At 52.9% G+C, this 27,830-nt stretch overlaps 1 protein-coding gene across 1 annotated transcript; it reads right to left on the reverse strand.

Moving 5' to 3' along the window:
* Nucleotides 1-1,981: 1,981 nt before the first annotated feature.
* On the reverse strand, nucleotides 1,982-27,830 carry LOC116638735 (actin, alpha skeletal muscle 2-like). The gene is made up of 12 exons (XM_032414832.1): nucleotides 27,721-27,830; nucleotides 26,255-26,393; nucleotides 22,436-22,564; nucleotides 19,052-19,162; nucleotides 18,895-18,958; nucleotides 18,564-18,655; nucleotides 14,960-15,044; nucleotides 11,302-11,463; nucleotides 9,400-9,588; nucleotides 7,918-8,064; nucleotides 7,122-7,303; nucleotides 1,982-2,125 (listed from the first exon to the last, which is right to left on the reverse strand). The coding sequence occupies exons 1-12, from the start codon at nucleotides 27,828-27,830 to the stop codon at nucleotides 1,982-1,984; spliced, it is 1,554 nt and encodes a 517-aa protein (XP_032270723.1).

A 27,830-nucleotide genomic window follows, 5' to 3' on the forward strand; every position in this document is an offset into this window, starting at 1 on the left:
AGCAGATGTAGGAAAGGGACCTGGGGAGCAGAGAATGTTCCTTCCATCCAAGCCCGCTGCTGGTTCTGGCGGCTGAGATGCGGGAAGGGACAGCCGTGCCGCAGCTGTGAACAGCTGGCTGGAGGCACGCTCAGCCCGGCTGGTTCCGACTCTGGGGAGCTAGCACAGACTTGCAGTGCTGACGCTGAAGATGTTGAAACCTGGAGCGCTCCCAGGGGCCTCACACCGAGCCCTTCCTTAGCAAAACTTTGCAAAACCTGCTAGCTGTGTGACACCCCCTTTCACAGATGGCAGAAATGAGGCTTGAAGAGGGGACGTGAGTTGTTCTAGGCCTCACAACTAGATTGTGCCTGAGTTGGGACTCCAATGTAGGTCCTCCTGATTTGACCCTGCCCACCCCACAAATCCTCATGGAATGGGGCTTTTTGCAAGAATGAGAGAATGAATGAATGAAACCAATCCTCAGGAGGATACATGCTCTAAAGCTGGATATTTGGAGAAGAACATCTGAGACTAAGTCCCAGTGCAAAATAAGAATTCAAATATAGACAAGGAAAAGGTTAAAGTATCCCCACAAGTCATGAGATTGTGTCCCAGACCTTGTCTGCCTTAAAGAATCATCTTTAATTACAAACTAGATTAAATAAAAGTTAGATTTACTGGCTTTTCAACTAATGAGTCCTCATATGGAGTTCAGGTTCAGCTGGTTCAAGCAGTTGGACGAGGCAGGAAATTTCCTGCAGCTTCTTGTCTTCCAGCACCAGCTTTGCAGATAGGAGTTCTGATGCAGTTGGACTTCTTTCTTTTAGAGTACAGTTGCCAGATTTAGCAAATAAAAACACATGCCATGTTTGGAATGTGCTTATTCTAAGAGTTGTTTGCTGTATTTCTGAAATTCAAATTTAACTGACGTTCTGGATTTTTCTGGTAGCCCTACTTTAAAGTTTACCTGTTTGCTGTTGTTGTCTCTCACTGCGTCTAGAATTTATTCATCACCTTCGATGCTCAGAAATATCATCAGATGGCATCCGTGTGTGGGACTCTCCCAGGGCTCTTTCTGCACGGAAACCTTGTCCTCGGTGGGGGAGCTGCTCCTCCACCGTTTGCGGTCCTTCCTCTCCCATGTTGATCACCCCCTGCACCCCTACAAGGTTTATCCACAGATTTGAACTCCCCATCATTATCTAAATGACCTTCACCAGGTTAATCAGCCTCTCTTATTCAGTTCCTGAATCATGAAATTGGCTTTCATAAACCAATCTAACAGCCGGGCGCATGAGGATTAAAGCCGCTGAAGGACACCAAGCCCCTCGCATCCTGTGTGCCCTGGCTGCGCGCCCTAAGGATGCCCTCCTGAACCAGAGCATCTGTGCTGTCCTTCCCTGTGGGATGGCACTTCCCAGTCCCTGAGGTGGTTTGGGGCCGTATGACTCGTTCTGCCCAATTAACTGAGCAGATGTGCCCTGTGTCCCTGTCTGGCTGGAGCGTTTTATGGCCCATGAAAGACCCACCAGGGCACTCTTATGCTCACCCACAGTAAATGACAATGTTCCAGACAGTGTCCGCTCTGTCGGCCAGATTCTGGAGTGAGGATGATGCAAGAGAGAGCCCCGCTGGCCTTCAATGGACGTGCGGCATGAGTGGGAAACAGACCTAAGTTTATGGCACTGAGCCTGGGGGATGTTCGTTACTGCCACACACTTAGCCATGCTGACCGGTCCCCAGGGGTCCGCAGAAGTCCCCTCCCCTTCACCACCCTGTGTTAACGAAGTGAGTGCCCTGTGAGCAGTTCCCAAGATGTTGCAAGCCTTGGCCAGGCAGAGAGCGCTTGTCCTTTATTGATCACTTTTATGCAAGTCTGGGGAGGAAGGCCCTTCTTCACGTTCGAGTTGGTTCTGAGCTCTGAGCAATCCAGCCAAGTTGGGGCTCAGCCTGGAGTTGGCGTTGATGGGACAGGTGATGGGATCCACAAAGCCACAAATCAGAGGGCTCTCCTACTGATGATAGAGGAACCGATGTCCTTATACTCCTTGCTGGTGACCCACATGTCCTTGAAGGTGGAGAGCGAGCACAGAATGGAGCCGCCCAGCCAGGCACTGTATATGGAAGAGGGGCAGGTGGACACCTGGGGAGGGTGGAGGAGGCAGAGGGAGGGGAGAGCGGAAGAGGGAGGCCGGGGTGGGGGGGGCGGCAGTGAGGGAGGTGTGGAGGGGTCGGGGGAGAGAGGGGAAGAAGCCAGAATCAAAATACGACTCTAAATTTGGGACATACAATAGCAGTCCCTGAGCAAACCTCATGGTTTGCTCATTTCTTCCCTCTGGGCAAATATAGGTTATTCCAAACATTGAGGATGCTTGTCTATAGCTTTAAACAACAGGATGAAAGAGGCAAGAGCAGAAAGGACTCCCCCTTGGCCCTTAGGCTCACTGCAAAACACATGACACATCTTCGAGTTATCCAAAGCCTATGTGGAAGGCGTATGGGCTTTGTAGAAAAATTAGAAAATACAGAGGAGCACAACAAAAACCACAGGCAATCAAACAACCTGGGCAATTCCGCTCAAGCTCAGCACTCACCGACATCTGCCACGTGCACATTCACCTTCGATTCTGGGAGAGAGCAGTGCTTCGGACCCAAGTCCGGACCCCTCTGCGCTGGGAGGAGACAAACATCACCATGCCCATCGCCAGGTGGGACCACTGCGGCTCAAGGTTCAGTGCACTTGCTCAAGGACAGACAGTTGCCATCCTCACGCGTTCTCAGACTTTCCTGAAGGTATGTAGGTACACCAAGCTAGGACAGCCTTATTGTTCTAAAACAGCAAGGTAAACATGTGGCTGCAGGGTCAGCAGGGAAAAAGGATTTGGAGAGGAACTTGGAAAGCCCAGGGTCCGGGTGGAGGTGGGAGGAGGGAGAATGAGTTATTAGATCCAGTTACTGTCACTCGCTGGCTCTGATGCACCACAGAACCCTGCCTGGCTGGGAAGCATCTGTTGCTATTGGTTAAGGAAAGAAATACTGCAGAAATTTTAAAGAAAAAAAAAACAAGAAAGAGTCAGAAGGGAGGGAAAGAGCACGTTCAGGGTCAGGCATTGGGCAGAGGAGAGAGCCAGTCCCCGGCATCCTGAGTCCCCACCTGTCTTTGCTGCCACCAACAGGCTGTCACCTGGACAAGTCACCTACCCCATCTGTGTCTTCTCTGAACACACACACAAAAGCAAACAAAAGCCACAAAATTGGGATGGTTCACGCATTCAGAAGAACGCAACACAACCAACAAAAAATGGCCAAAGGGTTGAAATAAGCAAAAATATGCTAAAAAAAAAAAAGAAAAGAAAAGAAAAAGAGGAAAAAACCACAGACAGCTGGGAAACATTTGCGGAACGAGTCACCTTCAGTAGTCATTACAGAAACACAAACGGGAACAATAATTTGCTTTCCCTCCATCCAGTTAGGAAGGGTCTTACAAACCACGGCGTCATGCAAAGCGGGTGGCAGAGACAGGGAGGGCCCGGCGTCCAGTGAAGCAAGGACTGAGTCACGGGGCGAGGGGCGCCGGGCACACAGTCAGGGCCACCGTGGAGGGCTGCACGGCGGCAGGTGGTGGCCACGAAGTAACACAACGTAACAGTAAGCAGGACAGACTTGCAGAATCACTGGGTCTTACACCTGAAACTAATGTAACCCTGTGTGTCAACTATCCTTCCATTTCCAAAAAGGCAGAAGTAAATAAATAAATGACGAGCACCACACCGTCCCCAGGCCGGGGCGAGCAGACGCGGGTGCACTCCCCTGTGCCCGCTGGCCCGGAGACCGGCTACTTCCGGGCGCGACTCAGCCGCGGGTTCCAACAGCCTCACTGTGCACACGTTTCTGGCTCAGGAAACCCACATCTAGAAGTGGATCCTAAGGGGAAAAAACCATTCTAAAGAAATAAGGGGAAATCATGACCCAGGTTTTCTCCCAAGCATGTTGTTAGAGCAGGATTCGGGCTGTTGGGAGGAATGATTACTTTCCAAGTTGGCCCCATGGGAACCAGCTCTTCTCTGAAGGGGGATGAGCTCCTTGTAGGGACAGAACCCTTCTCTCCTTCAGAGGAAGGGTTTAATGCGCTCCGTGGACGCTTCAGTGCGCTCTGCCTCGCGTCCCTTCCAGGGAGAGTGCGGGCAGGAGGGAATCAGGTGGTGGCAGGGCTGAGTCTCGACACAGTCAAGGGAAACAGGTGTACCTTCCAGCTTCATACAGGGAAGTTTCTGAGGACTCAGAAGAGGGGTGGATGGAAGAGCTTGGTCCACAGCTCAGCCCAGCCGCGGGGTGGGGGGGCAGGACAAAGCCCACAGCCGGCCGGACGGATTCCCACGGCAGAGGTGTCAGGTCACTTTGCACACAGGTGGGGGTGACACTCCCATTCCTTCCATTCTGGGCTAAGCCGTACTTTCCCTTTGCATTTAGTGAAGGCTCACTGCGGGCAACAGCCCCGAGAGCCAAGAGGAGGGCAGTGACCGGCACATGAAGGGTGCGGGGCCTCCACAGAGAGGCCGAGGGGTGAAGGATCGAGATGTCTCGTGCAACGCGGAGTAAGGGGGCTGCAGGCTTTGGGGTTGACGAGGCAGGCCCACAGTAGCTTCCCAAGATCAGGGACACCTTTGCATGAGCTTACGCCCATGGGAAGGACACTGCAGACTCAGGAACTGCGTGGTGGGGGCACTTGTCTAACAGGAACGCGTGTGACAGCTAGCCTTTCGGGAAGAGGGCTGCAGGTGTGGGAGGAAGGGAGGGCGGGTCGTGGTTTCCTGTGTTCTGTGCATTCTTCAATGTCCATACAGAGGGCTGAGACCGTGCAAGGAAGAGAACTTGCTTGTGTCCACTTGTGCTAGATGGTGAGTCTGCCTTTCCTCGGGGCTCCCGATTCTTCCCTGTGACTCCCCAGTGACTGACTACTCCGGGGAAGGAGGGGGAGACGCTGCCCAGAACAAGGTTGACAGCTCTGCGCTCACTCTCAAGCTGCGCCCCTGGCTGGGGAGGGAGGGGGGGTGGGGCTCTGGGCAGGTAGCAGAAGACACGCTGAGGACTGAGCCAGAAAGTTCTCTCTCGGAGAGGGCCCTGCCTGGGAGCAGATCTGAAATCCCGGCTGGCGGGGATGGGGAGCACGGGGAATGAGGGATTCAGTCCCTCTGCACTTGCTGCCTCTGGACCCTGGGACGAGGGTCTTGCAGAGTGTCATGCAGAGTCCAGGGAAATGGTGCTGACGGGTCTGGAGGGACAGAAGTTCCAACATAGCGGCTCAGCCCCTGCCCCCCCGGGTGTGCTGAGTGCCCGCACCTTGCCCCTCCCAGGGAGGAAGCAAAGGGGAGCCGTGAGCACGGGCCATGGGGCACGAGGGGGCCGGCTCTCCCTGGCAGGGGCTGCCGCAAGCCTGCAGCAGAAGCGCCCATGAAGGGCACCCACGTGGCCGGTCAGGGAGCCTGCAGCCTGCCTGAGGCCCAGCTCTGAGACGGGGCACCGTGCTCAGCAGAGGCCGTGAGGACAGAAGGGAGCAAAGGGCAAAGCTGGAGGACAGCTGGGGGGAGGGCGGCCCTCGGCCCAGGGTCGCAGAGGGGGAAGGACCCGCCAGCCGGGCTGGGCTTGTGCCCGAGCTGGTTCGGTGCCGTTACGGGGACGGATGGGAAGGTACGCTCTTCACTGGGCGAATGCGGCCAGAAATTCCAAACCTGTGACCCAGACTTTGTTTATATGTTTTCTGCCAGGACCATGAACTACTTCCCTAAAGAGAAAAAAAGAAAAGCAGTTTTGGAAAATGGGGTCGAGAAAAAGTTAGTCTGAAGGATTCCGAGTCCACGCCATTCTGGAGAAGGCACAACCAGGGTCAGCAAGAGGACCGATGGCCACCAGGGCCGGCCAGGTGAACGGGCGGACACGGCCCTGGTCCCAGGGCAAGGAGCGGCTGTGTCATAGTGTCACCGTGGACACGTGGCATCACACATCCCTCACACCTGCAGGGCGCACAACCCCGAGAGGAGCCTTCCCAAGCTGCGACCTCGGTTGGCCGTGATGCGTGGATGTCGGTTCGTCCGCTGTGACAAACTCACGCGCGCGAGAGGTGTTCAGCCGGGGGGACCGTGCGTGCGAGGGGCGGGGGAGGGAGGATATATAGGAACCCTTGCTACTCAATTTTCCTGGAAACCTAACACTTCCCTAAAAAATAAAGGCCGTTTATTTAAAACTAAATACAGACATAACAATTTTACCTGGTGGCAAGAGGAGGGCGGGAAGCCCGCGCAAGGGCAGAGCCGGGCAGGGTGGCCGGCTTTCCTCCAGCCTCTGGGCCTTTTGCACCCGCCCGGAAAGCGCTCTGTGTCTGGACCAGCACCTCCCCTCCCCCTCGGCCGCCGGAGCCCGTCCTCTTGCACCTCTACGCCCCTCCCTGAGGTCCCCCTGGCCTTAGAACCCCTCGCCCCCGCCGAAGCCTCCAAAGGATGCACCCGGAGCCCCTGTCCCACCTCCAAACTCTGTAACCGTCCTGGGCCCACCCGCGGACAGGCGCCTCGCCACTTCTCATCGCCCCCAGCTCGTCCGGCCATCGTCATCTGCCCTGCAGCCACAGCCCCCCAGCTGTTCAGGCGGGAACGCTGGGACACACGGGCCACCTCCTCCCTGGGGACCCGCGCCCCGCCCCCACAGTCAGCCCAGCCGTCCTCCAGGCTGGCTCCGCTCAGGGCAGAAGCCTCACACAGCCTCTCCTGTCTCAGCCCCCCGCCAACCGCTCCCAGCCCCTCCTTCTGGAAGCGCACCCCTGGGCCCCCGCAGGGGCTGCTCCCTCGGCCCCAAGGTGGGCCTCAGATATCCCCGCGGCTCCCCTGCTCCTTCAAGCATCTGCTCCGACGCTGCCTTGCCGACCCCTCACCCCTCCTTCCCTCGCAGCCCCCAGGATGTTGATTTGAACCGTTTACGGCTTCCTCCCCCCCGCTAGAATGTAAGCCACGGAGTCTCCCGACTTTCGTGCACTGATACCTCCCCAAGCCCCCGACCACCTGCCTGGCGCACCAGGAACCCTGGTGTTCTAGAAGTATCTGTGGGATGAGCCCAGGAAGCCCCCGAAGGGTGGGTCAGGGGGACCGTACCTTCACGTTAATGGTAGGGGACACCAGGGCGGCTATTTCCCTCTGCATCCGGAAGCGCAAGCCGGAACAGGAGCTGGTGCCGCCGGACAGCACGATGTGGCCGAAGAGAACCTTCCAGAGGGCAGAGTTGCAGGAGCTGACGCTCTGGAAGGCCTTCATGTGGATGCCCAGGCCATTTCTCCCTGTCAGGGCGGGCGGAGGAAGACAGAGGCTCAGGGGCCAGGCGCTCGGCCGGCTGCACGCTCGGGCTCTTTGCTCCCAGCCGGGGGCTCTGGGGAGGCGCCCACTGAGCTCCGAGAGCGGCGGGCGGACCCCGGCCCCTCAGCCCCGGGGCCCTTACGGATTTCAACAAGACGACGTGTGCAACTGCCCAGCACACCCGTGGGATGCGACGGCTAACGGCTGAATAAGTATCAGTCCTCCGCTCTCATCTGACATGACGTACATCCAAATGTTACTGATGGTTATTCATTTTTAATGCCACAGTATCGATTACTTTAGGAAACGGATGTCCTTGCTCAGGTGGCCTGAGAAGTTATGCTGATTACTCCTTTTTAAAAAAATATTTATTGATTTTTGTATTGGGGTGTAATTGGCACACGACACTATGGTAGTTTCAGGAGTACAACCGAATGATCTGATATTTGTATATATTGCAGAACGATCGTTGACTTAACATCCTTTCTGGACTCATCATTAGTCCATATACACAAACACAAATATGATGGCAACAGTCCTTAGAGACAGGGGCAGGGTGCCTCGATTTCCTCACCTGGGATAGCACCTACCTACGTACCTCGCAGCCTCGGGATAAAGTCTGAAAAGGCGGACCTTCTGGAATCGTCCAGGACGTGCCAGACCCAGCAAGCATGAGCTTGGGCTGCGAACACTCCACTCTCATCACAGTGTTGGCTGTGCCCCTGCTCACTGAGATCTACCCGTACTTGGAGGACAACGTTCACACTGTGGGTCAGGAACTCCTTTCGGTGACGGTGGCATGTGTCCACTTAATATTTGGGGGGCACGTGCCATGTTTGAGGCCTTTATCCCCGGAACAGTCCAATGGGGAAAGCAGAGGCAAGCCCAGCTCCCCCACACTAGGGGTAAAAGCGGTGTCCTTATGAGCTATGAATCCCGGGCAAGTGGCTCGGGCCTTTTTATTCCCCTCTGTCCCTTATAATGTCACCAATTATTTTTTTAAAAAATTGATTGCAGGAAATAGTTGGTTTTCCGTGACGACCTGGAAATCTTCCCAGTCAGTGGGTATTTTACAATCCATCACTTTTTTCCTGTCCTGCCATGCCTGCCGGGTAGCTTAGCCAACTCAGTGCTCGTTTAAGACCTCTAGATCACTGCGGCTGCTTCCAGAGTCTGGCCATTGTAAACAGCGCTGCAAAGAAGGGGTGGTGTGTATACACAAAGGAATACGACTCAGCCATAAAAATGGATGAAATCTTACCATTTGCAGCAACATGATGGAGTTAGAAGGTGTGATAATACTAAGTGAAATAAGTCAGAGAAAGACACATACCGTATGATTTCACTTGTATGTGGAATTTAAGAAACAAAACAAATGAACAACAACAACAACAAAACCAGAGAGACAAACCAAGAAACAGACTCTTAACTGCAGAGAACACACTGATGGTCACCAGAGGGGAGGTGAGTGAGGGATGGGGGAAATAGGTGATGGGGATGAAGGAATGTGCACCTGTAGTGATGAGCACCAGGTGATGTCTAGAATCGTTGAATCAGTATATTATACACCCGAAACTAATACAACACTGTATGTTAACTATACCAGAATTTTTAAAAAATCTCTAGATCAGCCAAACGTTTAAAGTTCCTTCCAAATCTATAGTTTCAGCTCTTCTTGCTTTGTCTCCATTTGCATATTTCAAATTATTTTGTGAGTAGGTAGAGTATGAATAACACATAATGGGAGAGAAGATGTATAGTCCTGCGTAGAACCCCGATGTAGAGTCCAGTAGAGTCCAGTATAGAACACCTGACAAATATTTAGTGCTCTGCACTGGGTTTCCTCGTCTGTAACACAGAACACTGTCAGATGCGGGAGGATTGAAGGCTCCAGCCCATGAACGGTGGTCGCCAAAGTCACACGCTTAATAAGTGATAGTTGAAGTCACAGGAACTTCTGAAACAGGTGCCGACTTGCTACTCAGAGCAGCGCCCCCTCCTGGCTGCTGGGCTCCGTCCCCCTTACAGTGGCCCCGCTGCCCACGTCAGGGCTCACCCCTGGTCCCTTCCTTCCCCTCACCCATGATGTCTGCCTGGAAAAGCCCTTCGGGACAGAGGAACTTCTCCTGCCCAAGGGTGATCTCCTGGCCATCGGGCAGCTGATACTTCTGTGCGTAGGAAGGAGAGTCAGCTTTCAGTTTTTCCTTGTCGAAGTCCAAAGCCACATAGCAACATTTTTCTTTTACGTGCCGGATGTACTCCCAGTCACCTACGGGGGAAAGGCAAAGGAAAGGGCGTGACCCGAGATGGTTCGCAAGAGCAATCTGTCCCCAGGGAGCATCTTCCTGAAGACTCAGCTCCTCGTGGTGGGGACACGGCGACACAGTCATAAGCCCATTCCTGTGTCCGTCTCAGATCCCAGCACCTCTTGGTCTGTAACGTATGCTGGGGACCCGGGCTTGTGGACAAGAACGGTAGAGCAGGGATCCTGAACTAAGATGTCCGCATTTGGAAAATGTCTGCATTTTATGTTGATATCCTACTACGTACGGTGTGTGTTTTTAGGGGGTTGGAAAATCAAACCCAGTCTTGTTATCTATTAAAGTAGGGGCTGCTGTGCATGCCCCCATCCCCACCTGCTGTGAATGTTGGCTGCAAAGAGCTCACAGCCGCCCCCTCCTATGGAGAACCACCCAAGCCAGCCAGGCCCCCTGACCCGGAAACATCTGGAAGGTCACACCCTCCCACTTTCTGGGTGGCTGACCATGGGTTTTAGACCCCGCTATGTCTTTTGGTGTTATGGTTTTATATTTTGTCTATCGTTGCTTTTGAATTTGGATCAGAGCTCCCAGCACCTGCCTGCCTAGAAATCCCCCAGAGTCTTCAGCCCACTGACATCCGACTTGGACCCCCCACCCACCCCACCTAAACCGCTCTGCCTGCATCTGTCCTGTCTTCCTTTTCCCAGAACCCTGCCGCACTCTTCAGTTCCTCCTCGGCTTCTTTCCCTCCAGAAACTGATGTTGTTAGCCACTCCCTTCTGTCTCCCTGGCTTCTGGGATGTTGGAGATCAGGAGAGTGCCTGATATTTCCCCCTTCCTCACCTACTTTGGTTTTTGGTGAGACAAACCTAGGTTTAAATCCTACCTCTGCCATTTACCAAGCTTGGCTTTAGGCAAGTTCACTCTCTTATAAATCTTCCCTTTCCTCATCTTTAAGAATGGGATTAATCTCCACTCATGGATTGCCGTGCAGATGGGATGAGGTAATGCACATAAGATCTTGCTAAGCGTGAGGTGTCAATAAAATTGACCTGGCTGATACTTCTCACTTCCCCTTGCTTTCTTCTAATTGCTGCTATTCTGAAGGGTTCCATACTTTGTGTGGCTTTGGACACAGACCTTTGGCCTGGGAAGACCAGGAGGTATAATGCAGGACTGTAGGCTTGTTGGGAATGTGTATCATGCAAGTTATATGGCTGGGAATCTAGCCCAGGAAGTGGGTGAAAAGCGGGACAGGCACATCCTCATCTGGAGTCCCTGGGTTCCAGGTGATACACCTGCTAGTCATGTGATGTTGAAGTCACCTACTCCTCCTAAGCCTCTTCCTCTTGCAGTGGAGATAAGTGATCCCCTCACGGTGTCATAGCATGAAGCAATGACAGGAAGTATGTGAAGTGTTCGCTCAGCCAAGTGTTTTGCACAAAGTAAGTACTCTGTAAATCTTAACCCATCATCATAGTCATCATATCACCACCATCCTCATCATCACCATCATCCTCATCCTCGTCATCACCATCATCCTCATCATCATCACCACCATCACAATCACTAAATGTCCCTAAATATAGACGGAGTTGTCTGTAAAGCTTGAATCATGTTCAAGTAGCCTTAGCTAAATTGAGGGCTGTAGGTTAAGTAAGCCAAGCAGGATATTACACCCCAGGGACTGGTTCACCTGGCTAAGAATAACAATTTCCTACCTGTGCTCACCAGTGAGTGCCCACTGTCTGTCAATAGTTGCAGGAGGTACAATGTTAGGTCTTGGCCCGCCATGTCCATCTGGATGGTCGACTGATGCAAAGGACAGCCATCAATGACGGGCACAAAGTATGTCATTCCTTCTCCAGATTCAATAGTTGTTCCTAGACAAGAGAACACACCAGCATCATAATGCAGGGTGCATGACATCCCTTATCAATTGTCAAGTCTGCAGGAAGAGGTGGTAAAGGGGAAATAATTGGAGGGGAAAAAAGGGGCCTGGGAAGCAAACTTTCTTCTGTAGGGGAGTGTGCTAGGATAAAGCCTATCCAGATCAGACCAAGGGCCAACTGTTTTGAACAGAAAACCTGCAAATATTCTTATTAAACCAGACATATAAACATTAGCAGCAGTTGCCAAAGGGTAAAAGAGGAAGAAGAATACTCTGCTCTTAACAGCTTTTTCCCTAAAAACCTGTGCATCAATGCAGGCACTGGGAATCTCTGGGTGGCACTTGAGTTGTCAAAGAGGCTGGATGCTGTGGAGGAGGCATACGTTTTAGCAAAGCAAACCACATCTCTCTGTGCTAGTCCAAAAGTTGTGATGCGGTCATGGAAACACAGGCTTCACTTTGTGTGAAATGGTGATTCGTGGAGCCATCCAGAGCGGATCAGGGGTCTGGCTGGTTGGCTTCTTTCACATGCTGGATCTGGTAACCAAGGACTTCACATTTAAAATGAAGCAAAAATGAGGAGGTCTGACCTCCTCATCTAGCCAAGGTAGGAAACAAAGAGTGGGTCCCCCCATACACACCTGAAACACCTAAAACAAACATACAGGAAACAATAGTTTTCAAGATATTGGACATCAAGCAACAAAGGATGGTCTCAATGGTCCCTGAGAGATAGGACATCACAAGGAAAGAATATGGCAGACCATGATCCCTCACGAACACAGACACAAAACTAACCAGATTTTAGCAAATATATGCAAAGGATAACATGTCATGACCAAATTGATTTTATCTCAGGAATGCAAGGTTGTTCTAACATTCAAAAATCAATTAATGTAATTCACCATGTTAAAGAACTAAAAGAGAAAATTCCACATGATCTTATCAGTAGAGGCAGAAAATGCATTTGACAAAATCCAACATCCATTCATGATTTAAAAAAAAAAACACTGTCATCAAACTAGGAATACAGAATAACCTCCATAAACTGATAGAGGATGTCAGTTAAAAACCTACAGCTAACAATGCACTTCATCATTCAGAGAGACCGAATGATTCCCCATTAAAGTCGGGAACAAGACAAGGATGCCTGCTCCCACCATTTCTATTTAATATCGTGGTGGAGATTTCTAGCGAGAGCAACGAGACAAGAAAAAATAAATAAATAAAAAGCACCCAGTTTGACGTAAAGAAGTTAAACTATAGACGACATGGTTGCCTAAGTAGAAAATCCTAGCAGCACTAATAAATGAGCTTAGTTAAGGTGCCAGGATACAATATCAGTATACAAAAGCCAATTGTATTTCTATATACTTACGCTGAACAATCAGAAATTGAAATAAAGATACCATTTATAATAGAATCAAAAGATATGAAATACTTAGAATAAATCCAATGAATGATTTCCACAACTTTTACACTGTGAACTGCAAATCACCACCAAGAAGAAATTAAAACGCCTAGGAAATATACCATATTTATTAGTCAGGAGACACAATGTTGTTAAGACGTCAGTTTTCCCCAGATTGATCTATAAATTCAATGAAATTCTGATCAAAACCCAAAGATGCTTTTTTGGTAGAAAGTGACAAAATTATTCTGAAATTTATATGGAAATGCAAAGAACCTTGAATGACCAAAATGTTATTTAAAAAAAAAAAAGAGAGACCAAAGGTGTAGCTCTAACATCTTACTTATAAAGACTTATAAAGCTCCAGTAATCAAGACGATGTGGTATCAACCTACAGGTAGACAAATAGATCGATGGGACAGAATACAGAGTATAGAAATAGACCCACACGTATATGGACAACTGGTTTTCCCAAAAATGCATAGAGATCATTCAATGAAGAATGCAGGGTCTTTCCAACAAATAGCATGGGAACAACTGGACATGTATATACACACTAAAAAATCACTTCATTCATACCATATGCCATACACAAAACTGTATTCCACATGGATCACAGAACTAAGTGTAATACTGAAAATTATAAAACTTCTAGAAGAAGTCATAGCAGAAAAGCCTTGGGTTCAGCGTGTGTTTCTTAGATATTATACCAAAAGCATGATCCACACACACACACAAAAATGGATAAACTGGACTTCATTGAAATTAAAAACTTCTGCTCTTCAAAGCACATGGTGAAGAAAATGAAAAGCCAAGCCAGAGACTGGGAGCAAATCTTTGCAAAACATATACCTGGTGAGAGACTTGTACTCGGAATGCAAAAAAGAATTCTCAAAAATCAAAGATGAGCAACTCAGGAGCATATGGGTGGTTCAGTCTGTTGAACATCAGACTCTTGATTTCAGCTCAGGTCATGATCTCAGGGTCCTGGGATCAAGCCCCACATTGGGCTCTGCACTCAGCGTGGAGTCTGCTTGTCCTTCTCCCCCCGCCCCACTTGTGCTCTTTCTCTTTCTCTCAAATAAATAAGTAAATAAAATCTTAAAAAAAAAAGGTGAGGAACTCAGTGAAAAATTGGCAAAACATTTGAACAGACACTTCACCAAAGTAGACATAGGGGTGGCAAATTAGCACATAAAGGAATGCTCCCCATCCCTGCTGGTCAGGGACCTACAGGTCAAAACCACAGCAAGATGCCCTGCGCACCTGCTAGAAGGGCTACCATGGAAACGGCTGGCCACCCCACTCTCACGCAGCTGGTGGAATGCAAGCCGGGCATGCAAGCGCGCTGGGAGCTAGTTTGGCGGATTTTTTAAAAAGTTAAAATACTCTTACCATCTGACCCAATTATTTCACTTCTAGGTATTTTTACCCAAGTGAAATGAAAGCGTATGTCCACATAAAGACTTATAGACAAATGTTCACGGCAGCTTTATTTATAATAGCTCCCAACTGGAAAGAACCCGAATGTCCATCCACAGGTAAAAAATCAGCAAAGCACGGTGCATTCACGCAATGGAATACTGCTTGGCGATAAAAAGAAATGAACGATTGATACTAGCAGTAACATGAATGAGTCTCCAAATAATTATGTTGAGAGGGAAAAAGCCATAGAAAAAAAGAGTACATACCCAACAACATTTATACAAAATTCCAGAGAATGCAAACTCTTGTGAGGATAGATTGCAGGGGGGCAGCGTGGGGAGTGGGGGGAAACGTTGAGGAGTATCAGATACGCTCATTATCTTGACTGTGCTGATGGCTGCATGAGGGTATCCACACATCAAAACTTCTCAAGTCGTGTGCCTTAGGCACACTGACTTTGTCACGTACCAGTGACACCTCGATGAAGCTGTCAAGGAGCACGGGAAGCCAATTGCTTGTCCTGGAGGTAGGAAAGGGGGGTCAGGAGGAGCGCTGTACAGGTTGCATCTTGTGGACCCTTCTCTTCATTTATTATCTGGCAGGGAGGAAGGCGACATGCGTGGGCTCGCGGGGCTGCAAGAGGGCCACTCACCGGAGGTCCGGCCAGACGCGTAGAGAGAAAGGACTCCCTGGTTGGCTAAGTAGAGGGCGGGCACGTTGAACGTCTCAAACAGGATCTGTGGAGAAGCAATGGGAAACACTGGCAGCCAGGCCAGTGGACAGAAGAGCAGGTGGCTCTTCCGCTAGTTCTGGGGCACACGGAGCCCATCTGCAGGGGCACCTGGCTCCCCCAGAGAGCCGGACTACGGGGTCAGGGAGCATGCCACTCTTCATCCCAGCTCTGCCCCAGGAGCTCCGTGACTCTGTTTCCCAGCCTGTAATGCGGGCTCGCATCCTTCCCAGGGACCTTACGGGGCAGACCTAACGGACTGTCACAGGACTGAGGGGATCGCATCATCTTCTGGGCCACCATGTTACCACGATGGGGATGATGCCGAACTCCCAATGCCTCTGTGAAACCAGCATTGTCTTCTCCATGCTTTTGTTCTTTCTGCTCTTGGAGGATAGGCAGACTTTACACGAATCCCGACACTTGGACTTGGGATGATTTACTTGTTTTATGATACAAACCACGAAAGCTCTCAGTTACTATGTGTTACTGCATGCCAGACACTTCGCCCAGACATGGCTTGGTCAGGAACGCTGTCCTAGGTACTGACTACACAGGGCGGAAGGCGCAGACAGGGGAGACACAGCCTTGTTTTGGCTGCCCATGGCGCCCCCCCCCCCAAGGCATGGACATTGTCCGCACCTCGTCCACACGGGAGACCAGCGGACAAGAATGTTAGGGAGCGTTGTCAGGTGGCAGGGGTGGGAGGCCGGGCACTGCCCCCATGAAGGTGGCTGAGCGAGGGAATGATTCTTCTGCAAGATGGTGACACTGGGGTCTACAAGACTTCAAGGTTCTTTTGATGGGGGGACCAACACACAGTCCCTCAGACAACTGAATGGCAAATTGTGTCAGGTACAGCTCCAAGCCTGCCAGGCGGGGCCACCGGAGGGTTGTACCTGGGGACAGGGTGACAGCCAGCTGGAGCTGTTGGGGGCATCTTATGGACGGCCAGTGGGGTGGTTAGCTGGGTTTGGAGGGATCCCTGTGGATTGGCTCCCAGGCCTGGGGCTGTCCCTTTTTGGTACCCAGTTCTGGGGCAAGTAGGGCCAGTGTACCATGGCCCTGGAGTGGGATGGGACCCTAAGGGCAGAGGCTGGGGTGTGGGCTGCTCAAGAAGTGAACCAACTGGCCTCTAGCAAAGACATCAAAACCCAGTGAAGACAGCATTTAGACAACAATATTGCACAGAGCTGGGTCCACCCCTGAGTGTGTGACTTGCCTCGAGGGTCACAACGCGTGTGTCTAGGGGCAGCCATCGGTGGGGGCTTGGGGATTTACCCAAGAGAAGAAAAAACACGTGTTCATGTGAAGACTAGTTCACGCCTATTTGCACCAGTCCCCAAGCTGAGACCACCCAGACGTGCATTTGCAACGTGACATGTGGGCGGCCAGGTGCCTGGATGCGGGCACCACCTCGAAGGACAGACGGGTGGGCGTGGCAGTGTCTGAGTCTGCGTCACTCTCCGGTGCCCCTGGAATTTGCATCCTGGTGGAGGACGCGGGACATGGACTCCAGGTGGGAGAACAGCTTTTGTGACCCAACTAGAGACCCCACCCCCTAAAAACACAAAAACAAAAACCAACCTCTGCTCCCCTGGTCTGGCATGAGGCCAGAGGTCACAGAGCTTGGAAGGGTCTTCAGGGATCCTGCGGCCAAACTCCCACCTTACAGATGAGAACACTGAGGCAGCGTTTACTGAATGCTCATCAGGTGCTAAGCAAGGTGACCCGCACTTCATGGCATTGACTCATCTCATTTCCGTGACACCCCCCAGCATGGGACCATTATCATCCTTCTGAGAGGGAAATTAAGACACCACGAGGACAAGGAATCCACCCAAGGTCACACATGCTGGGAGAGCCAGGGCCAGAATCCGGCTCCTCCCTGCACCCTGGGCTGCTCCCCCCACTGGCTTCTCTGCTGGGACCCGGCCCCAGACATCCTGCTAACGCACAGACTTATTCTGGGAGAAGTCCGCCCTGCACTTCTCAGTCTGTTCCAGCTTCCAGAAGGCTGCCTTCCATCTCCTGCAGAAGCTTCCACCTTTCTCGACCACTCTCTGCGCTGGCCTGTAGCCAGAGGCTCCCCTTCCCTGGGCGACCCACGGGGTTCTACCCACGGGGACCCTGGAAGGAGGTCTGAGGGAGGCGGGAGATGGGATGCCCCTGCTCCCTCCCTGCGGGTCCCTCCAAGGCCACAGCTCCTGGCAGAGGCCCTCTCAGGGCTGCGAACCACCCGTGCTCTGCCAGGTTTAGGGGGCAACGGCTCCCCATTACTGGCCCAGAGCTCTGCACCTTCTCCTATAGCTGTTTTAAAACAGGCTCACCTTTGTATTGTAAGCTCTTCAATAAAGTCTCACCAGAATTGCCCGACGTGAGGGTCCCTTTGTTTTCCTGCTGGGATCTCGATGTAGTTAGGGGGTGAATTCAGAGAGAGCCGGGGCAGAAAGGCAGGCAGGCAGTGGGCCCAGGAGAAGTGGGGAAGTGCTGGAGACAGGCTGTGTGGTCGGTGCAATATTTTGTGTGAGGGTTAATTTTAGGTGTCAATTTGACTGGGGCATGGGGATCCCAGACATTTGGGCAATCATCATTCTGAGGGTGTCTATGAGGGTGCTTTTGGGTAATAGTAACATTTAAATGGATAGATTGAGTAATGCCCATTACCCTTCCCAGGGTGGGTGGGCCTTGTCCAATCAGTTGAAGGAAGAGCTGCCTAGAACAAAAGGTTCCAGGCTGCTGACCCACCCTGCAGATCCTGGGACTTGTCAGTCCCCATAATCACATGAACCAATTCCTTAAAGCAGATCTCTTTCTGTGTGTGTGTGTGTGTGTGTGTGTGTGTGTGTGTGTGTCCGTCCCATTGTTCTGATTCCCTGGAGAACCCTAAGACACTTTGGGAGTGGCACATTCCCCTCGAGTGGAGGACGACCCTGCTTCTCTCTTGTCTCCCCAGCTCACTGGGTCCCTGACGGGCACATGCTGTTTTCAGACAGGATACCTGCCATTTCAAGGCCGTGGGCTTTGTGCCCCCGTCCGCGTGGAGCCCAGCTGTGGCCCACTTCTGTGATCTCCCTGTCCATGTGCAGAGGAAGAGTCATCGGCCCCCTCAGGGCTTTGTTTTAAATGAAGCACAGCTCACACCTGTTCTCTGATTGCTGGTGCTCAGTTTCTGGGCCACGGAGCAGGCCTCCTCCTCGTGCAGGTGGTAGCACGGGCTGCTGGCTTGCCCTTTGGGTCACTGCTCACTGCAGGAGACGCCCCTGGGCTCCAGGGGCTCTGGGCCAGGTGGTAGAACCTTGCTGCTTGCTTAATTAGTTCATGGATGTCCTCATTCGCTGTAACTGGAACCTGGACAGCCAGCGGCAGCCCCCTGCAGCCCCCTCCCCACCTGGACCCCCTCCAGCCCTAAGGAAGACTCTGCAGCCTACTGGGGGACATGCTCTTTTCTCCACCACTCTGTCCCTGATGGCCTCTGAGAACCAGTTTGATCCAGTTCAACCTGGTCAATCTGATCCGCACTCACCACCAGCTCCTTCCTGGGGGGCAGGTCCAGGGGGAAGTTGGGAGCTCTCGAGTCAGGGCTGGACTTCCAAGCAGGCCCCACATGCAGCAGGACTGAGGATAAGTCTGTGGGGTCAGGTCTTGAGGACCCAGTGGGCCTCCCAGCCACCTGCCCTGTGACTTTAGCCCAACTACTTCTCCTCCTAGACACTCCCATGTCTTCATCTGTGCACAGGGACTTGAACTGCCCTGCCCATAGCCCGGCTGTCAGGTCTAACTGAATAAGCCGCATTAAAAACCTCGCCCCCGGCTGACCCCTTGGTGTGCTCTTCCGTGGTAGCCATGATGCTCACCGCTAACATCAAAGGGGACAGATCTCTGCTGTGTCTGCATCTCGCTCAGCAAAGAGGTGACGCCCTGAGGGCATCCCCAAGGCTCAAGAGGAGGCCAGAGCAGCCGCCCTCCCCATGCTTGTTCCCCGACCCTATCGCCCACCACCTGGCCCTTTACCTGTGACATCTTCTCTTTGTTGGATGTTATGTTTAAAGGCGGTTCAGTCACCATCAGAGGATGCTGCTCTGGGGCGATGCGGAGTGCCTGGTAGAAGGAGTGATGCCAAATCTGTGGTAAGAGAGGGCGATACGGTGACACCGTGAGCCACGGCCGATCTCCTGCAAGGGGGACTGATCCTGTCTACACCGCAAAGTGGCTTGTGCAGTAGCAGATGCAACTGTGTTATTCACTATGTGATTCACAGCAGGAAAGACAGTGTGGCCGCAGACAGGACACAGATCCTCCATTTGTGTACCAGCCTTGAGTCAGGGAGGGGAGCAAACGAAGATGCATGAGGCATAGTCCTCGTCTGATGGGGGGTGGACATGAGCCCCGAGACAGGACAGCAGGGAGCTTGGCACCAGGTGCGTGCCAAACAAGCGACTTGACTTTATGAGCTGTTTCCTCATCTGTAAAATGGAGAATGTTCCCTTCCTCCTAGAGGATCACGAGGACATCATCGAGGACCAAATACGACATTTGTAGAAAGCCTAGTGTATTTGTTTCCTGTGGCCACCATGAGTGGCTTAAATTATAGGATTTATTGTCTCCCAGCCCCGGAGACAGGAAGTCAGCCAGGCTGGGTCCTCCCAAGGCCTGTCTCCTTTTGTGTGGATAGCCGTGCTCTCCCTGTGTCCTCATGGGGTCGTCCCTGCGTGCGTGTCTGGGTCCTGATGTCCTTTTCTTATAAGGACCCCAGTCAGATCATATAAGATCCCATCCTAGTGACCTCGTTTTACTTTAATTGCATCTTTTAAGACCCCATCTCCAAATACGGTCACATTGTGAGGTGCTGGGGTCAGGGCTCCAACGTAGGAAATCGGGGGACAAAGTTCAGGCCACAGCACCCAGCAGAGTGCTTGGTGCACAGTACGTGCTCAAGAAGCAATGGTTACTTACTCTGGATAAAGGTCCTGCCTGCCTCTGGGGAGGGAGGCTCCATGGAGAACTGAAAACAAAAGTGAGGGACACACTCCCGGGGGGAAGTTCAGTGGAGGAAGCGTCTCAGGAAAGGGGGCACTGGTGCAAGGCCACGGAAGCACAAAGCAACATGGCGCCCAGCGAACGGCAAAAGCCAGACAGGTGGGCTCGTGGCTGGATGTCCAGCCACTGATGGACAGGAGCAGGGAAGTGGCATGATCAGATGTAGGAGAGGCACTCAGCAGGCCATGTGGGGGTGAACTGGAAGGGCGAGGTAGGAGGGCAGGCACCAAGGGGGAGGATTGTTGCAATGATCCTGGTATCTGTGCAAGAACTGAATCAAGAGCTGGAACCAGCCGAAGACACACTGGAAGTCAGTTCCACTAGGGCTCAGTGACTGGACAGGGAGGTAAGGGGAGGGTGGAAGCCACAGCCTAGGAGGTAGCCCGGGTCTGGCAAGCTGGTGGGTTACACACTCCAGAGACCTGTCTACACTGCTTCAGTTTCTGCATCCCCTGGGACACACTAATGGAGGGCTACAGCCAGACCCAGAGCCGACACCTCAGCTGTGCAGATAGGAAGAGTGTCTGTGAGGGACACTCCCACAACCACTCTCTAGGATTGCCCCCAGGGACGCACACTTCCTGGCATCCATGCCCAGGGCAGACCTTTCCCACACTGAACCAGGACTGGATCATGCAACCTACAGAGTATGTAAAAGTGAGGGCATGTGGCTTTCAAGGCTGCATCATAAAGCTGTTGCAGCCTTCATGTTGGCCCCCTTGATTGTTCACTCTGGGGGAGGCTAACCACCATGCCGTGAGGACATCCGAATGGCCCCGCAGAAAGTCCCCAAGAAGCACCACCTTCCTGGCCACACGGAGCGCTGCCTTGGAAATGTCTCCTCCAGTCCCGGTCGAGCCTTCGGATGGTACGGCCCCAGCTGACTGACTGCTGCCTCACAAGAGACCCTTAAGCCAGAACCACCCAGCTGAGCCTCTCCCAAATGCCTGATCCACAAAAACTGGGGCCATCGGTGTTTTAAGCCTCTAAGTTTTGGAATGGTTCGTTATGTGGCACCGATAATTAATCCATCTTCCTAGGCAGCATGCAAGCTCCAACCATATATGGAGGACCTGATCAGAACCTTCAATTACTAAGACAGGGGCGCCTGGGTGGCTCAGTCGTTAGGCATCTGCCTTCAGCTCAGGCCATGGCTGGGATCGAACCCCACATCAGGCTCCCTGTTCTGCAGGAGGCCTGCTTCTCCCTCTCCCACTCCCCCTGCTTGTGTTCCCTCTCTCACTGTGTCTCTCTCTGTCAAATAAATAAAATCTTAAAAAAAAAAATTACTAAGACAGAGTGGTCCAAATAGCCACATTCATTACATCCGTACTGTGCTGGACTAAAGAATTTTATTCTTACAGTAAAATATATATACCATAAAATTGATCAATTTAACCTTTTTAAAAAGCATACCCTTCAGTGGCATTAAGTGCATTCACATTGCTGTGCAACTATCACCACCTACCCGTCTCCAGAAATTTTTTTATTGCCCTCAACTAGAACTCTGTCCCCCTTAAACACTAACTCCCATTCCCACTCCCCCAGCACCCACCGTCCAATTTCTGTTTCTATGAATCTGCTAGCTAAGGGTGGAATCGTACAGTGTTTGTCCTTTTTTTGTCTGGCTTATTTCACGGAGTATCCTGTTCTCAAGGTCCAGTCATGTTGTCGCAGGTGTCTGAATGTCCTTCCTTTTCAAGGCTGAGTGATAGTCCACCATATGTATATGGCATGTTTTGCTTACCCATCCATCTGCTGATGGGCACCTTGCTTGTTTCCATATCTTGCGAACAATACCGCACTGAACATGGGTGTGCAGATCTCTCTTCCTGTTCTTCTTTTCAGTTCTTTAACCTTTTGAGGAACCACCATGCTGTGTTCCACAGCGGCTGTGCCATTTTACGTTCCTGCCAGCCGTGCACGAGGTCCCAAGGCCAACACTTGTCATTTTCTGTTGTTGTTGCTGGTTTTAAATGGCCATCCTAAGGGTGGAGCTGAGTAGGGACTTTTTGTCCATCATTCCTTTAATCCTCACACCAGTGCAATGTGCAAGGAAAAATTAGAACCCTTTCTTACAGATAAGGAAACGGAGGGCCAGGGAGGCGGGTTACTTGTCCAAAATGACACAGATAATAAGTCATAAAGACAGGATTCCGGCTCAAGTGTCTGACTCCACAACCCATGTGGTTAGGAACGAGACATGGTGTCTATAGGGACCGAGAGCTAAGAGACACCCAGAGAGCCCTGGAAGCTGGGGCACCTCCCTCCCCAGGTGCCTGGCCGGCAGGTACGCCACTGAACGCCCCGTGAGCACGTTCCCGCCCTCCCGCCCGCCCCAGCAAAACCTGAGCCTACCTTCTCCATGTTGTCCCAGTTAGTGATGGTTGCCCGGGAGATGGGATGTTGCAGGTTAAGCTCCCCTCGCTTTTTCTGAGCCTCGTCTCCGATGAACCAGTCTTCTTCTTGCATCCCCACCAACGGATTCTGAAAGACACAGGCCAGGACAGATCTGCTCTCAAGAGTGACTCCCCTCCACTCAGCTCCCATGCATTAGTGCATGGTGAGCAGGGACCAGGAGCCATGCTGTGCCGCTGGGGGACAATTTCAGGTCACAGCGCCGCTGGCAGAGATGGCCTCCTCAAGCTTGTACCCGATTTCAAGATGTTGCTAAGAGGTTTGAGTGAATGATCTGCAAGGTAAGAGGGCTCCCGAGGACACTGGCTTTGTCCACTTTGCAGATGAGTCACCTGAGGGCAAGAAAGAGAGAGACAGAGAGGCGGTGGAGGAAGGGAAGGGGTCGGGAGGGGCACCGGCTTCTCCATGTGCTCTGGAAAATCGGCAGGAGGAGGGTCTACAGGTTAATTGAATTTGTGATTCTTTAGGAAGATGGACCTGGCTACTTTCACGGCCCAGGAAACCATTTATTCTGTCATTCAGAAGGGATTCAACGGTCGGGCCGCGTGTAAGTCTGTGTCTACCAAGAAGCCGACACCAACCCAGGATGAAAAGTGTGTGGATCGTATCAGGGAATACACCTGTGTGAAGGAAATGGGGAGGGAGGCTGACGGGGCTGGGACGGGCAGCAGGATGGCGTGCAGGTCCGAGCCTGGGCACAGGAGAGAGGGCGGGGGGTGTCCTAGCTGTGCAGGTCGGCATGGCTGCTGGGGACTTTAACCAGTCACTCATGAAAGGAGCCCCACGTTTCCCAGAAATGGGTCTGTCGGGGTGTCCCTGCTGTGCTCATTCATTGGTGAAGAGCCGTCTGTAGGAAGCATGGCCTTGGCGTCGGGCTGCAATTAAGCCCAGCTGTCATGGTGCAATGGATTTCAGAGAAGGGCCCATTCTCGAGGCCGCCACAGCTCATGTGCACAGAGGGCTACGTGGTGGGCGTTTGTCTTTTAGGCAGAGGGCTTTGGACTGGGGGAGAAGCACAAGCCAGGAGACCCAGGGCAAGCTGCCCGTCTCCGCTGAGCTCCGTCTCCTCTCTGTCCGACGGGAATGACGTCTTCTGTCCCGCGTTCCCCACGACGGTCCTGCCGGGGGAGCGAGTCAAGGAGGATGCCGATGGGAATGCATTTCATAACCTGAAAGGACAGACTGACGCCAAGGACCATCCATGCCGCCCTACTTCTGACATTGTTCTGCTCAGCCAAATCCTCGTGTGTGAGGGTGGGGGACAAGGCAGGCCCGCGGGGCGGGGAGGAATAGCGTCGCCCTGCCGGGATGGACCGGGCTCTCGACGGACTGCGGGCCTGCCTCTCTGCGGCCACGGGGCCTCCCACGAGGGGTCTTGTGGCCAGCCTGCCGCCAGACCAAAGCACACGGGAGGGGCCGTGGAGCTAGGGAGTCCACGCGGAGCATCCTGTCAGGTGCGGACTCCTCTTAGAGACGGAAACTTACCTCCTGCTGCCCAGGGGCCGGCCCCAAGGCCTGGGAGGGTGGCGGCCGAGGGGCTCGAGGGACCCAAAGCCAGAAAACCCCATGCGCTGAGGTTCAGGTGGGTCATTTTCTGCACTGGACATTCATTGTGGTCCCCGTTTCTATTCTGGTGAGGAATTTGATCTTTCTCACTGTGATTTTATGCTTTATCATGTGTGTGACCTATTTCATATATAATCCTGCTTCCCACTCCTTGTACAGTTAACAGGGATTTTTTCCTCCCCTGGGGCCATGGAATATCCCCGTGGTGCAACATCTAGCTTTTGCCTTATAGGACAAATTACCACTCTCTCGGGACAAGATATGCCATGCCAAGGATTTCAAAAAGAGGGACCGAATGTGGGGCTTTGGTGACACAATGTGGGTAGTCTGAACGAGCCAGCAGGGAACACTGAGGTGCCCAGAGAGTAGGACCCCAGGATTGCGGGGTGGAGAACAAGGGGCAGCAGGGAGAGCTCAGAGGAGGCCGCACGGACCTGGAGGAGGGCACTGCGTGGACGGTGTGGGAGGGTGGGGAGGACTGGGAGCCTGCAGACCCTTGGCACTGACCACAGATGTGAACAGGGCAAGAACCCAGCAAGGAAGACCTGCCTCCTCCTCCTACCTCCCAATCTGCCCCTAGTGCCCCAGATTCGAGGCATCTGTCGGGGAGCAGTTGATGGGCATGTCCCAGCCCAAGAGTCACAGAGCCAGACGGCGTTGGGGCCTACGGACAACAGGCAGAACCCAGCTGTAGGGGGTTGAAGGGTGGCCCGCAAAAGTTGTGTCCACATCCAACTCCTAGAACCTTTGTGGAGGTGACCGTGTTTGGAAATAAGGTCTTTGCAGATGTAGTTAATTTAAGGATATTGAGACAAGAAGATCCTGGATTATTGGGGGGAGGGGGGTTAAATCCAGTGACAAGTGTCCTTGTAAGAGCGGAGACAGAGACCGGAAGAGGAGGGACCGCGTGGAGGCTGAGCAGAAGCTGCAGGGGACATGGCCACGAGCCCAGAGGCACCAGGAGCCCCCAGCAGCTGGAGGAGCAGGGAGGACCCTCCCACCAGCGCCACAGGCCCTGCCCACACCTGGATTGAGGACTTCCGGCCTCTAGAACTGGGACAGAATAAGTTTCTGTTGTTTTAAGCCATCAGCCCGCGGTCACCCGTTATGGCCATCCCAGGACACTCACACTCATCGTGGTCACCACCCTCAGCATCGTCTCCATCGCCACCTCACTTAAGCGACAGCCAAACGTGGCACGTACGCTTTCGTTAACCCCGTTATGTGCAAGAGGAAACTGAGCTCTAGAGGCAACTTGCCCAAAGTCACCCGAGTGCTGAGGCAGGGCCGGTGTTTGGATGTGGGTCTCCTGGCCCCGCAGACCCACTCTTCAGCACTAAGCTCTGCTATCTCAAAGGAACAGGCCCGTCAGCTAGCCAGGGGCAGGCACCTGCTGTTACCCACTTGGAGACAGGCAGGGATGCTCGCTTTCGGCCTCCCAACATGTCACAGGTCGGAATGTCCGTCTTAACCCGAGCTGCATGATTAGAAACGTTGCCATTAATTTGCTCCCAGTGATGCAGGGCCCAGGCGTAGGCCCCCTGGGGCCCCGTGATATTTGGGGTTCTCCACGTGACCATGCCGCTCCCTGTCATGGATGGGTAAACTCCCCAAGGACAGTGACTCCGGACCGGGGCCTTGAACTCGGCAGGTCCTGCCTCTATCACCCGCTCACACAGGGATACATGCAAGTCGCCTCTCGCGCTGTTGGTTCCTCTTCAGGGGGAAGGGCCATTGTGGGATCTACCTCGTGGGGCCGCCAGGCTCATGTCAGCTCAACGAGTTCCCATCCCCATGTGAGCTGAGGGCCTCACAGCTGCTTCGGCTGGGAGAGGCGCAGGGACGTGGCAGGGCCCCCAGGAAGGAGGCGGGTGACCACCTTGCAAAGGCCATGCGGGTCTGGCCAGCAGAGCTGGAGCCAGTCCTACCTGCCGCCCCCAAGGAAGGCCCAGAGGAGGAGCGCAGCATCTGGCCTGCAGACGTGGTGTAGTCTGCACAGGCTTTCTAGAAGAGTGAGTTACCCTAACATCTGGACACAAAAATCTGAATTTCTTAGACACCAAATTGCCATATGAGCCAGCAATCCCACTCCTGGGGACACCCCCCAGAGAACGGAGCGCGGGGCCTCAGATGGACACTGGGACGCCCACGCCCACAGCAGCTCTGTGCGCACCCGAGGTCGAAGCCACTCACGTCGTGCCGAAGTTTCCCGAGGATGGTGGGGAACATGGCCAGGGGGGCCTCTGTGCCCGAAAAGCCCACCTTGCTGAAGCCTGAGCCATAGTCACAGACGAGGGGCACGTTCATCGTGTTGTGCGTGACCCGGACGGGGCTGCGGGAGACACAACATGGTTATTCATGCCATTTGCAAGGTGCTCGAGTGAGGGGCAGGGGCTGTGCCGGGCGGGGACACGGCTCGGCACTCAGGGCAGTGCAGGTGGCTCCCCGAACCTAGAGGGGGTGGGGGGTGCCAGGGTCGAGCCACTGTCTGGGTGCTGAGGGCAGGTTTCCATGACCGTGTGTGCATGGCTGCCTGGAGAAGGCGGGCCTGGGGGGCCAGCTCCTGGGCGAAAATGCTCCTGCTAGGATTCGGCCTCTACTGGTTTCTGGCGTGGCCCGTGATTTGCTTCACGGGGGGTCCTCTTTCCCATTCACTGAGCCAGAGGCTTTGGACAGGGAGACCCCGGGAGGAGCTGGTGGCCCTGGTGGTCACTGTCGGGCTCCCCTTGTGCCCCCCTTAAATCCCACCTCTCCCGGAGACCCTGCTGGCCTCCTGGCCCCGGGGTGACCCTCATCCCTCCCCTCCCTTTGCTTCCAGACATCTCCTTTATGTCTCTGCAGGTTTGGAAAACATGAGAAAATACAGAGAAGAAAGTCACGATCACCCACAGCCCCACCACCTACAGCTGCCTTGTTATATTTTGAAAATTAGTGCAGATCTATTATATATGATTTTTTAAAAAAATTAATTACCCTCAGAATAAACCAATCCATTTTCTCTTTTGAATATTGCATTTTAACGAAATCTTTATCATCACAAATGTTTTCATCCCTTTAAGGCAGTTTTCATTACTTTTCGGGTAGAGAACGTCCGTATATATATATTCATCATGGAAAATAGAGCACACTCTGGGGTGAGATAAAGTGCTCCCCAGACCCTATGAATCGCAGATGGCCATCATGAACGCAGGGTATTTGCCCTTGCAGTCCTTACGAACCACACAGAGGTCACTTTCTCTCCCGTGCTCTGAGGACAGCCGCATGGCCAGGATTCCAGGGGCAGTGGAGACTTCACGGGGTGTGATTGGCTGTCCTCGCAGACACGACTTCAGGCTTGGGGCCAGATCCTGGATCCTCTCTCAAGGAGTTCCCAATTATAGCAGAAACATATTCGTTGTTTTTTTTTTTTTCTCACCATGCACACACGTTACACCTATTACAGAGGAGACGTTTTATCTGTGGTTTCATATTGGACTTTTTCCTTGACATTTTCCGCATTCCCGAGTCACCGGGTACCACACGGATGCTTTCTGTGAGCGCAGAGCCCCACACCAGGCTACTATGATTTAACCATGCCCGCCTGGGGAACGCTCGGGCCCTGGCAGACTGGCCTCCCCTTTCCACGGGACCCCGAGGTCGCTCCGGCAGGAGCGCGGTACGAGTAGCTGGCCCCGCCCACGCTGTCCACCAGGCGCTCGTCGGTCACACGCCACTGGGGAGCCAGAGGCTGGTGGCTTGGGACGGGGTGCTTGACCTCTCCAAAACGCAT

Source organism: Phoca vitulina, unplaced genomic scaffold (genome assembly GCF_004348235.1).
Source record: "Phoca vitulina isolate PV1807 unplaced genomic scaffold, GSC_HSeal_1.0 scaffold16, whole genome shotgun sequence".
Classification (NCBI taxonomy): domain Eukaryota; kingdom Metazoa; phylum Chordata; class Mammalia; order Carnivora; family Phocidae; genus Phoca; species Phoca vitulina.

Excerpts from the sequence above, each read along its gene's own strand:
- LOC116638735 (XM_032414832.1), bottom strand. The coding sequence starts at position 27,830 with ATGCGTTTTGGAGAGGTCAAGCACCCCGTCCCAAGCCACCAGCCTCTG. Across the intron at positions 19,163-22,435 it reads ACTGGGACAACATGGAGAAG|ATTTGGCATCACTCCTTCTA; the intron begins GTAGGCTCAGGT and ends CTCTTACCACAG. Across the intron at positions 8,065-9,399 it reads TTTCCAGGCAGACATCATGG|TACGGGTAGATCTCAGTGAG; the intron begins GTGAGGGGAAGG and ends TTGTCCTCCAAG.